Below are 13,331 nucleotides of genomic sequence, written 5' to 3'. Positions count from 1 at the left end.
CACCGATAAACAATCTGGGGCTAGCCAGCTTGACAGGCTATTGGGAATGAAAGATGAAGTCCATGCTGTGGAACCATACCAGTACATGGAAACAGACTCTAGTAATCAGCCCTTAAAAAAAAATTACATATTCTTTCTAGGGGTGTGACTATAGATAATCCTGTAATTCCTAGGGAACAGAGTTCTAATATTTGCATATTAATAATCCCTGTGTTAAAAAGGGAGAGATAACATCTTTTAGTTTAATTGTGCCCCCTCCCCCACCCAAAGTACACAACAGGAAATGAAAATTTATTTTGAGAAAGCCTATGGGAGATTATGGTATTGAATATGGCAGTAGCATAGAACAAGCAACCGTTTAATTTGAAAGGTAAGGTTTTTGCCTTGGCTTAGTGAGAACTAGGTCTCCGTGACACTTACCACTCCTTTCCAACACCTTTTTCATGGACTGTCTTTCCCCATTAGAATGGAAGGAAGCTCTTTGAGAGTTGGGGCTGTCTGGTTTGCTTATATTTATACCACATTGCTTATATCGGGAACACAGTGCTTGGCACAAAGTAAATGCTCAAAAGTTCTTCTATCTACAGAGGCCATTTCTAAGTCGTGTGTGTTTGCGTGTATACAGTTTTCATGTTGGCACATTTTGAAGGGCACATTTCAAGTTCGAATTTAAAAGAATTTCAGTCCTTGGCTAGTGGGACAATCAAGTGGGCTTGATATAATATACAAGACTACTCACACGGAGTTAGGATAAACTTTTATCTTTTTCCTCTTCTGATTTTACTTGTAATTTACTTTTAAGCAATCAGTTGAATGATGATGTATTTTACAACGAAGTAGCTAGATTGGAGATACATTATTATGGTACCCATACACAAATGACAGTAACTTACCATCACGAGTTAACTCTATTACATACAGTCCTTCTTCTAAACCAATGGCTATCCTATCCCGATCTATAAAAATAAAAAAGAAGGATGAAATGGATAAGAGACCAGTTAATACTAGTAGTTTATTACAAAAAGTCCCATATTCTAGCAACATTTATGGTCAAATTTCTTATAGGACATATAATTTTAAGAGATAGAGGGGACCCTAACAATCATCTGGTCTTTTAATCATACCAATCAGTCTCTTAATCAGACCAATGGTCATTTAGAATTTGATTGAACCTGGCCACTGACAAGAAATCCAATATGTAATGAATCAATGTTTCCTATTTGGGACACTGTAGAGAACCTTTTGTGAATTTTTTCTTTTACTGAACTGCAATTTGCCTCCCTGTAACTTTCACCTATTTCTCTTGGTTCTGCTGTTTGAAGCCAAGAATGAACCTAATTCCTCTTTAAAGAATAGCTCGACATAGTTGAAGACAAGTAAGTTGACTCTCATTCCACAAAATGTTTCTTTTATATATCCCCAGGTCTTACCAGGGCAGAGGACAGCGGGCTATCATTTTCCTTGCAGACAAATAATGCATTAGATATTTTGCATCCATACTGTTTTCTCATGCTGTGCTTACAGTCCGCTAAAACATCCAAATCTTTCTCATATGGTCTGCTATATAGCTACAATGCACCTTGTGCATTTATAGCATTTGTTTTTAACCTAAGCACCGTTTATTGCTATTAAGTTTGACTTGTTAGAGTTAGGCCATCACGTTAAAACTGCTTAAATCTTTTTTGAATAGTTTGCCATAAATTGTTAAGTATCCTCTCTCATTATTTATGAACTTGATGCCATATAAGTCTGATAATAAGGCAACGATAAAAATTTTGAACAGAACTGCAATACTGGAAGTATCTTTCCAAGCTGACATCAATTCAGTAATCAACACCATTAAGTATAATATTATCCAGCCACATTGGTCCACAATAATATTGTTGGAGATTGCCATATGCCTACCTGAAATCTCCAAACACTATGTCTACAGCATTGCCTATTGGCTCAAGTCTGGTTTAAGCTTGGGAGAATCATTTCATTAAATCACTCCCCCTGTAGCCATCAATTCAGGGGAAAAATCATTGTGAAGAATGGGGCCACCTTCCTCACCACCACCAGCCACAACTGCTAACCAACTATCACCAACAGGCAGATAGGCACAAGAGCTATGGGAATGGCAGAACCTCTCAGATTATAGGTCCTGCTTTCAGTTTAGCCCTTAGTGCCATCATCTGGGGAAATAACTTGTTAATCAAGGTGCCAGGTAAGTTAGGCAAGTCAAACCACTACCACACTACCATTATCAGCACCACCATCATATTGACTACCATCTCCCACAAAAGAGAAGGAAATCACATTCCCCTATTCCCCTCATATCAGAGTCCAGTAGAGACAACCCAGGACCCTGAACCTATGAACCCTCGTAAGAACAATACTTCCAGCACACTGTTGGTAGCTATTATTCTGGGAAGCAGCCCTTGTGGAGATGCAGCCTGGAAATTACCACTGTAGATGCTACAATCATGTTAATGAAGATCCAGAAAAGACAAGTTTCTTGCCACTAAAATCTCTGGCACTGTCAAATGATTCTACATCAGAAAATGACATGATTTTATTAGAAATGACATTAAGCAGCTAGGTGGCACAGTGGACAAAACACTGGCTCTGGATTCAGGAGGACCTGAGTTCAAATTTGACTTCAGACTTGATACTTACTAGCTGTTTGACCCTGGACAAGTCACTTAGCCCTCATTGCCCAGCAAAAAATAAAAATAATTAAAATAAAATAGGTACACAGAAATGATATTAAAGAAGAATTACCATCTTTTTTGCTTCTGTACCCTAAGGAACATGGAACCTTTCTATTTAACTTAGAGATGAAATCTTCCATGTGTCGTCTCCCCTATTAGAATGTGAGCTCCTTGAAAGCAAGAATTATATCTGACTCCAAACAGCATCCAGCATAGTAAGATCACTTAATATGTATTTTTTTCATTCATTCACTCACCTCTCTGGACTTCTTTCCTCATGTATAAAATGTGAGAGTTAAATTAAATTATATTCTGTAAGGTAGTTACGAGGCAGAATTGTGCAAGTGGAAAAGCAATGGAATTATGAGAGGTGGTTCTGAATAAAAATTCTAGGTCTGTAAGTTATTGAGTGGCTCTAGGCAAAGAACAGCCTCTCTGGGGTTTAGTTTCTTCATTTGTAAAATGTAAAGCTCAGCCAAGATGTCATCTAGGGTCTCTTCATATCCTGGTCTATGTAGGTATTACAGATAGAGACTAGTTTCACAAATGAGGAAAATGATGTCCAGAGTGGTTGTGTGACTTGCCCATGGTCCCGTAGCTAGGAAGTGTCAGAGGATTTGAATATAGGGATTCAGTATTCTGTACATGATTTCATGCTTTTCCTGCTAGCTCTAAATTCAATAATGCATACATCAATATAAATTTAGTACTCAAATATTTATCAATCTAGGAAATATATGGGAATGGCATTTAAATCAGTCTAGGAAACATATCAGAAGGTTCAAGCAATGAAGTTATGACCTTAAACAATTTCAATTTGCAAGTATGCAGTCTTTATATTTGTGGAAGAAATATTTTAACCTTAAGACCACTGTTTAGAACATCAGCTTTTCTAATGACAGGGAAAATGCACTTCCTTAAACTGCAGTTTTCAAGGTACATACCTACTATTGCAGCTGTTAACATGGTTTTAATAAGAGGCAGTGTGCTGTCATAAGCTTCCTGTGGAATATGTACAACTTGATTTTTAAGTCTGTTTTTATGCAGAATAGACTGTAGTCCTTCTAGGATCCCAACCCATTTCCTCTTCTCATTTTCATTCTCTGTCAGAATTAGCAGTGAACTGGTCTTAGCAGGTGTGCCTAAGAGAGAAGCTGTCACCTTAATAATATAAAATAAACAAAACACAAACATAAGACAAACAAAATAGACAAAGTACACACAGCTATACCCCAATAATACAAAGCAATTTAACTATTTAGAGAAATAAATAGTACAAATATTCAGGAGCAAAAAACTCAGTTCTTTCCAAGGGTGCATTCTGAAGAATGCAACAATCTAATCTTAGGGTTAAAAAAAATTTCAATTTCGTTTTCTCTCCTCTAATTGCTAAGCAACTGTAGGTCACATGCTGAACTTTTCTCCCCCCACCTTTTTTTAGGGGGGGCGCCCGCAGGACAGTGATGGTTAAGTGACTTGCCCAGGGTCACACAGCTAGTAAGTGTCCAGAATCTGAGGCCAGATTTGAACTCAGGTCCTCCTGAATCCAGGGCCAGTGCTTTATCCATTGCACCATCTAGCTGCTCCCTACATGCTGAACTTTTAAAGCTCCTGTGTCCGCAAGCTTTCCTGCTCAGTTCTTCCATCAGATACCAAATGAGAAGATATAAAAAGGTTGTGTATAGTCCTGTTAGTTTATAACATGTAAATTTCTAGTTACTTTACCTCTTGCCAAAACCATAGCTTCCTAAAAGCATATTTTGGAAATATTTACTTGGGTTACAGTAGTAATTAAAGAATGAATTTTTTAAAAGCAGTGTCATGTAGACTCATTTAATTTTAACACAAATTACATTGGGAAATGTTATGAGGTTTTCCCTAAGTCCTTATTAATGAAGCCTGAAAAACTATTTGCTTTAATCTTTTTAGTCACATATAATTACAATTCTCCCTCTATTATATACCTTAAGAGGTCTCTGAATAGAGAAATATTTTGTCAAAATATTGCTGAAAGGCTTGTTAGTTTTCTGTTCAACATAGCATTTCACTGTGATGCTTCTCAATATGTTTTTAAAAAGGCATGCCCTTAAAGAAAAACATGTGGAATACTTGACTTCATCATTTAATATTTCTGTGCTGGATGAAAGATTATAAACACTGAAAAAAAGGAAACTGAAGCCGCATATTTTCACATGATCTTCCCCTTTATAAATAACTTATCATAGAATTTCTTTTAGCATTGAATACACTGCTAAACCAAGTTTTAAAAAAGTAGTATAGCAGAGATAGAAAGGAGAAGAGAAGTTTTAGGTATGCTAAGAAAAGGAACAGGACCAATGAAGAAGAGAAAGAAGAGGAATGTTTCAGATGAAAGGTGCTGGAAAGAAGCGCTCACACCAAAAGTAGCAATTTTGAGAGAAGAATGATAACATAAGAGGCAAGGGTGCTGGAAAATGAAATAGACACATTGAAGGAAAATAGAATCAGACAGGAATATATGAAATATTAAATTATTTTTATCCCTATAGCTATCATGTCACTATCAGCAATAAAAAGTTTAAATAGCCAAGACATGAAAAACGTTATCAAATTTCTAAATCTGAAGGAAATAATTTTAGATATATATTAAAACATCTTTTGGACTTTAACTCTCAAGTATGGTCATTTCAATATAAACATTTTACTGTTTTTAAAACTGTCAAAGTACAAGTTTTAAAAGGCTCTCTTAAAAATAGAAGAAATGAGCAAAGACATACCCTAAATATACAAGGAATGTCTCGGCGGGTAGCATGTATAACATCCGATGCTAAGACACAGCTCACAGAAAACTCTTCATCTCTGGCAAAAAACAAAACAATAGGACAATAAAACTTGGTAGGGAAAATGGAGCGAAACAGTATTCTAGTACAGTTTTATTTTCCTTTACATTTCTAGATATAAATGATTTGTCCATTATCTATGACTTCATTGCTGTACAGTTTTTTTTGTGTTCATTTATTTATTTATTTTCTGTACAGACTTTTTAGTAAGGATCTATACCAATCCCTATACCAATGCAGACCAGCAAGTACAATCCTATTTATGGCATTAGAGCAAGGGCTCTCAAATTGTTTAGTTTTGGTACTCCTTTAACTCTCTTATTTTTTCTCTGTGTGTGTGTGTGTGTGTGTGTGTGTGAGGATTAAGTGACTTGCCCAGGGTCACACAGCTAGTAAGTGTCAAGTGTCTAAGGTCGGATTTGAACTCAGTTACTCCTGAATCCAGGGCCAGTGCTTTATCCACTGTGCCACCTAGCTGCCCCTATACCCCTTTAACTCTTGAAAATTTCTGAGAATCCCCCCAACACTTTTGTTTATGTGAGTTATCTCTTGATATTTAATCTATTTGAAATGAAACATCTTAGTACTATTATGCAAATGGTTTTGATCTTTCAGATTCCCTCAAAGTGTCTCAAGGATACCTGGACTATGCTTTGAAAATTGCTGTATTAGAGAGTTGCCTGGGTCACTGAGAGGTTAAGAAGCATGGTCACAAAGCCTCCTTGGGGGAGGGATTCATTGAACTCCAAAGGCAAATTCTTTATACAACTCTGTAATGTATAACGTAATGTCTCTCTCTGTCTTGGATGATGCAAAACAGTTAAAGGAAATGAAAAAGATGAGAAAAAAAAAAGACCAGTTTCTAACTATCCTTTTTTTTTTTTTTTTGGGGTAAGGTAATTGGGGTTAAGTGACTTGCCTAGGATTACACAGCTAGTAAGTGTCAAGTGTCTGAGTCCAGATTTGAACTCAGGATCTCCTGGATCCAGGGCTGGTGCTCTATCCACTGCGCCACCTAGCTTCCCCGAGTTTCTAACTATCTTAAGGAAAAATGAAATTGTTCTGTATTAAGTGCATATGAAAGGTCAGAGAAGGACTTGAAATTGGGATGGGGGGAGAAGAAGATGGTGATAGGTAGAATCACTTTTAATAGGGGAAGGAAGGAGACTGAAGGATTTTGTGGAAGAAATGACAACTGTGCTGAGCCATGATGGTTGGGGAGGACTTCACAAGAGGTGGTGGGTGATAACTGTAATACTTAAAACATCATTGAGACTACACTTGGTTGAAATCAGGCCAACAAACATTTCAAAGAAGTGGCCACAGGACCTATTTCCATTAATTGTGGAATAAAGTGCATCTAAAAAAACTATACAATTCATACTAGGGTTACTGCTTTAAAAACAAGTCAATCCTTTCCAATCTATAACACATTGATTTTAGGAAAAAGGCACATGTCTGATTTTTTATATGCCAAAGTAGTTTTACACATAAAATATGATTAAAATGCTACTATTGGTGAGCAAGGACAATTTACAACTGGTTCATTGGGTTACACAATGCTCAACATATGCAAATTCGAATTTACATCAAGAGCATACAAAGGCACATATTAAAATCTCCTAATATATCTTATATAGGGGAAAACTTTACCATAACCTGGGAGGTATTTTACCCATTTCATGGAAAGATTTAGAAGAAGTGAGTCAAAGGTGCTAAATAGACTTAAATTCTGAGCGGGCTTGAATAATGTGAAAGCAAATGATGAATCTGATAATAGTAGACTAGATGAATTACTTTTCCCTGTTATCCTGCTCTCTTTTTCATCCATCTACTTTTTTGGCCATACCATACTTGGAAAACTTCCATCTTTGCCTACTGATAACTAATATTCTCCAGCCTCCAAAGGTGAGCTCAGATACTTTCACCTGCATAAAGCCTTCTCTGATCCCTCAAAAGCAAGGAGATGGGGGGTTGGGGGAAGGGAGAGGGGCCGTGGGATTTCCCTTCCTGAACCTCATAGACCTTACCCTTTAATATCTCCCATATATTTAATCATATTTTAAATTTTATTACAGCTACTGCTATATTTGGCTCATTATGCAAAGACACTATAAGCTCCCTGAGACCAGGAGCTGAATTCCTTTCCAAATTCCAAGCACAGTATGCACAGTTGCTTAATGTTTGTTGAATTGAAGGCAGATGCTAAGTTTTCTCTATGTGCTTAATTCCAGGAAAACTGAAAAATACTACAAAATGATGTCATACTAGGTTAGAGTTTATATTTGGGTCAGATTCTACATTTCCTGGAACTAACTTTTAAGTACACAACTGGCTTTCCAACTTTTCTATGCTGCAAGCAAGTTAACTAGACTCAAATGTATTGTATGCAGACACAAACATTTTTTGGACATTCTGTTTATTTTGAGACAGTTAAGTACCCTTATTATCAAAATGTCTATTTGTCCAATTTTTCAAAGCAGAGAAATTAACATTTTATGTGTTAGTTAAATTTAACTGCCTTCTAGAATAATACAATGATCAAGTTACAATTGAGGTCACAGTAACAATGACATAAAACAATACACTCTCATGAAATAAAAATGAAAACAAAATTAATAAACTAATTCAGCATTTGTCACAAACCAACCTGAGATCTAAGACCTGACTTGCAACAACGCCAGGCTGGGTAGATTTTCCTTCAGGCAAATCATATAAAAAGAGTTTACAGTCACAGACAATTGCATATGCTCTCTGCCATCCTTTCTTCACCCCTGTAGGCTTTGGAATCTGCAAAGAAATAAATTTTACTATTTTTTCTGAAAAACATTTAAAAACTGAAATTGGCCTAAGATTAGTCAGAAAATATAATACACTTGATTTCTCATTTCTAAACCTGGAATTAGTGATTACATAGGCATTCTATGCCTCATCCCATATTTTCCAGTCAAGACACCTGGGCTACTTCTTTCTATGATTTTTTAGAACTTTGTGATGAGAAGTGCTGGTCTTGAGGTGTTCACTTCATATTTGAGAAAAGGTACTCTGATTACCTCACCAACATATTAGGAAAGTACCATGCAAAATAAATAAACTTACATGGAAACAATCTCAAATGTATTCAGTTTCTAATCACATTTTATTATTTATTAAAGAAATTCAGAATCAATATGACTATCAATGGCTATAAACAATTTCCATGAAAGCTCTAGTCTAATACCTAAAGGTATTAAAAGGAAAATAGGGGAACAAAAACTCTGGTGAGCCCTACTAAGCTGGGAAGACTACAAATATGGGCTTATAAATACAGACCTAATGACTGGTAGCTCAGAATGACAGTCTGGTAATCAACTGATGAGAAGGCTGGGTACCATGTAAATTTTTTTTGGCCACAGAAAGTCAAATTGACTGTCCATGAAGATTTGGAAGAGTTGGAATTCCCAGAGGTAGTGGCAGTACCCACATTGTGAAGTCAAAATCTTCGAAAGTATATTTTGGCAGATCAGATAGACTAATAATAGCTTACGCTTATATAACCCGTTTTAGCAACAAAGTGCTTTATGTATAGCATGTTATTTTATTTAATCTTCACAACAACCCTGGGATGGATAGTGTATTATCTTCCTTTCAAAGATGAGGAATCTAGGTCCCCAAAAGGTTTAGTGACATAAAATCAGGATCACAAAACTGATAGGTAAAAGAGCTTAGATTAAAATCCAAGTCCATGACATTTCCAGAGAGTTTTTCTGTCTCTCCTGTTGCCCCGGTCTTACCTTGACATAACCTTTGTAAGCAGTTCCTATCCCTCTCTGTACATCTACTCCAAGAGGCCTTTTTGATTGCTCAGGAGGAATTGGACAAACCTGAGGAGCACTGTCTTTGCATGAAACATGGCATGAGAAGGAACACACTGGAAAAATGAAAATCATCATCAATTATATGATAAAAAGAAGCCACTATGTATAATGACAGGGAAGACAATTTAAAGAGAAATAGCTAGCACTAGGAACGAACAGCAAAATTTAAGTCACTAGAACAGACTGTGCATGAAAGTTCAGAAGTTTTCTTATACTTTCTGCAATTTACACTTCTTACCTAAGAAATATATGCTTGCAATGATAACATTGAACTTTTACATGCTTTAAGTCACTGCCAATATATGAATTCAAAGTAGAGGTCATTTTTATTCTCCTCTGAACACCCTGTCAAGGAGGGATAGAGACTCAAGTGCATAACAATAAAGGGTACAGAGGTATAAAAGAGAGGGCATCAAAAAGAAAGTACCTTTTACTAAGCTGACTAATGCTTCCAGTATGGAGATTTCAATAATTTAATCTAAAAAACAACTTATATTTGAATTACTCACCCTCACAAGCGTAGCCTTGTCGAATTAATCCAACCATAAGGGACGTGCAGTGGCTACACTGCGTAGGACTTGAAAAAGATTTGACACTGAACTGGTGAGCTTTAGGCTGAAAGATAAATATATAAAAATGAGACTGACCACTTTGCTAACAAAATTAAAGCTCAAGACTTGACTGGCACAAACTAGGCATAAACCAAGAGAGGTCAAAATGGACACGTGATTTAGACATAAAGGATGATATCAAAAGCAAATTAGGGGAGCATGGAAAAAAAATGCCTGTCAAATCTGTGGGTAAGACCAAACAAGAGAAAGAAGATCATGGGAAGTAAAATAGATAATTTTGATAACATTAAATTTAAAAGGTTTTGCACAAACAACACAAATACAGTTAAAATTCAGGAAACTAGAAAAAAAGTTTTACAGCAAGTTTTTCTGATAAGTTCTCATTTCTTGAACATACAGGGAACGGAGCCAAATTCACAAAAGTAAGAGGCATTCCTCAATTGATAAATGGTAAAAGGATATGATCTGGCAGTTTTCAGAAGGAGAAATCAAAGCTGTCGATAATCATGTGAAAAAATGCTCTAAATCATTATAGATTAGAGAAATACAAGTTAAGACATCTCTGAAAATGACAAATGCTGGAGGGGAGGGATGTAAAAAAACAGGGACAATATAAGCACTGTTGGCAGAGCTGCATACTGATTCAACCCTTCTGGAGAACAATTTGGAACTATGCCCAAAGGACTATAAAACCATGAATAGTTTTTGATCCAGCAATACCACTACTGAGTCTGTATCCCAAAGAGATCAAAGAAAAATGAAAGGGATCTGTGTGTACAAAAATATTTATAGCAGCTCTTTTTGTGGTGGCAAAGTCTTGGAAATCAAGGGCATGCCTACCTACGGGGGAATGGCTGAATAAGTTGTGCTATATGATTGTGATGGTATATTATTATGCTGTAAAGAAATGACAAACAGGATGGTTTCAGAAAAACCAGGGAAGAACTACATGAACTGATGCCAAATGAAGTGAGCATAACCAGGAAAAAAATGTATACAGTAACAGCAATATTTTAACATGATCAACTGTGAAAGACTTTGCTGCTCTGATCAATACAAAGATCCACAACAATTCCAAAGGACCCATGATGAAAAATGCTATCCACCTCCAGAGAGAGAACTGATGAACTCTTGAATGTAGAGAGAAGCATATTTTTTCCACTTTTCCATTTTTCTTACCCTCCTCACCCTTTCTTTTTTGCAACATAGCTAATAAGGAAATGTTTTACATGACTTTACATGCACAATGGGTATCATATTGCTTGCCTTCTGAAAGGGTGGGAAAGGGGTTCCAGAGGGAGAGGATTTGAAACTCAAAAAAATTTTAAATGAATGTTAAAAATAGATAAAGTATAAAGAAAAGTTTGATAGGATAAAAATAAAAATTAAGATTTGATATACAGCTCTCCAGGGTAACCTGAATTCCAGTCCCATAGCCCTAACTGGTCTGACACAGAAACCAGTTTCTTCTCTCTCTATCTTAATTAATGATCAGGTATCTTTAAAAAGTAGCTAAATTAATAATAAGCTACATATACCATTTTAAGGTTTGCAAAGCACTTTCACTTTGATGGCTATTTGATTTATTGTCATAAAAGGACTATATTCATTATCCCCATTTTGTAGGGCAAAAAGGAAACTAAGGCTCCCAGAAGTTCAGTGACATAACCCATGCTCAGAGTTAAGTGATTCCTGACTCCCTGTCTAGCATTCTTTTGGCTGTACTTCTTAGAAGCACAACTAGCATAAATATCACACCGCCCCCCCAAAACTAATTGAAATTAAGGGGAGTGGCAAAAATGGAATATTAATCACCTGTTTGGTGACTTGATATTTTATTACAAAACAAGGCCTGGTGAAAGCTCTTGGAAGTGATGGGGAGAGCACTGACCCTGACCCCCAGACTAGTCACTGAGCATTATTAATCAGGCCACACTTAGATAAACTAGGAGTGATAGCCCCTCTATCTTTGCTGCCAACATTTCTGCCTTGGATTCTGGGTTCCTTAATTTTCCCAAGCTTCCCCAGTTTAGGTGAGAATAAAATTTTTCACAAGAATCTGATTGGAGGACATGGGGGGAGGAGGCTGGGAAAGGAAAGCAGTTCAGGGTTCATCAGCTCTCTTCAGTCTCCCGTTCTACATGGGATGTTTCTTTACAAGAATCTAGGTTCCTTTGATTATATGCTGGGGTTTTGTTTTTTCTTTGTTGGGGGAGGGGGAGAGAGAGGACTAATACCAACAATAGCACTTAGAGATGCTTGGGATCTTAAAGATAATCTAGACCAAATAGAAATGGATCCCTGTAGAGTGCATATTGACTTAAAAAATCTTAAATTAACATCATCTCTGTTGCAGTACATTTTTACATATTTTGTTTATTTTTTATTTATTTTGTTAACCATTTCCCAATCATGTTTCAATCTGGTTCCCCATAGAGTATGGGTGCTTGCCTGGCACCAAGTTTGACACCTTTGATCTTTTCTTTTTTTGCAGGGCAAAAATGGATATTTTTAAAGGATTTGTCCAACAAACGTCTTTCTGTATTGGGACTTGCTCAGGGTTACACAGCTAGTAAGTGTCAAGTGTCTGAGGGTGGACCTGAACTCAGGTCCTCCTGAATCCAGGGCTGGTGCCCTATCCACTGCGCCACCTAGCTGCCCCAACACCTTTGATCTAATAATAATAGTTAACATTTATATAGTGTTTACTATGTGCCAGATTGATCCTCACAACAACCCTGGGAGATAGATGCTATTATTATCCACATTTTATAGTTGAGGAAACTGAAGCAAAACAAAGGTTAAGTGACTTGCCCAAGATCATACAGCTAGTAAGAATCTCAGGTCGCATTTGAACTCAGGTCTTCCTGACTTCAGCTCCAGGATTATCCACCGTGTCACCTTCCTTAGTTTGCAAATGGGGAAACTGAGATAGTTCTCTCTGCTTCTTTAAATTTTCCTAGATCATTCTATCTGGATATCCCCTTTGCTCTTATATATATATACATACCATATACTCCCCAGAAGAAAAACCAAAATATCCAATTGTTTTCTAAAAAGGAAGGTCCTAAATAAGATTTCCTACCTTTGGTACAGCTAGCGAAAGAGACTGGATGGTAGGAGAAGAAACAGCAGGTCCCCTCTGTTGAGAACGAGTAGTTTCCTAGAATACAAGAAGAGATACAATTGCTCTTTCAATATTTTCTTCAATTTCCTATATTAAATAAGGTTTATTTCTTTAAGATTTTTAGTTATATTTCTGATTTACTATTTTGACAAAAATTATCAATACTCAAAGCAAGTTCATGAACAATTAAGCAAACTGATTTACTTATTATACAGCCTAAAGAGGTTCTACAAACTGTCTATAAAGCAAAGAACCAAGGCTAC

The 13,331-nt window shown here is 36.5% G+C and overlaps 1 protein-coding gene across 2 annotated transcripts in view; it reads right to left on the bottom strand.

Annotated features, from left to right (window-relative positions):
- The window catches only part of CDC42BPB (CDC42 binding protein kinase beta), a 159,460-nt gene that overhangs the window by 25,633 nt on the left and 120,496 nt on the right, over nucleotides 1-13,331 (bottom strand). For both annotated transcript variants that reach the window (XM_043982415.1, XM_043982416.1), the window contains exons 23-29: nucleotides 13,027-13,104; nucleotides 9,879-9,984; nucleotides 9,286-9,422; nucleotides 8,163-8,302; nucleotides 5,450-5,531; nucleotides 3,638-3,854; nucleotides 894-956 (exon numbers count right to left, since the gene is read on the bottom strand). In XM_043982415.1, coding sequence (XP_043838350.1) covers nucleotides 894-956; nucleotides 3,638-3,854; nucleotides 5,450-5,531; nucleotides 8,163-8,302; nucleotides 9,286-9,422; nucleotides 9,879-9,984; nucleotides 13,027-13,104 — 823 coding nt within the window. The remainder of the gene's footprint in view (nucleotides 1-893; nucleotides 957-3,637; nucleotides 3,855-5,449; nucleotides 5,532-8,162; nucleotides 8,303-9,285; nucleotides 9,423-9,878; nucleotides 9,985-13,026; nucleotides 13,105-13,331) is intronic.

The sequence above is a fragment of the Dromiciops gliroides genome, chromosome 2 (assembly GCF_019393635.1).
Source record: "Dromiciops gliroides isolate mDroGli1 chromosome 2, mDroGli1.pri, whole genome shotgun sequence".
Taxonomy (NCBI): Eukaryota; Metazoa; Chordata; class Mammalia; order Microbiotheria; family Microbiotheriidae; genus Dromiciops; species Dromiciops gliroides.
The sequence above is the reverse complement of the archived record's forward strand: the minus strand, read 5'-3'. Positions and strand labels throughout refer to the sequence as shown.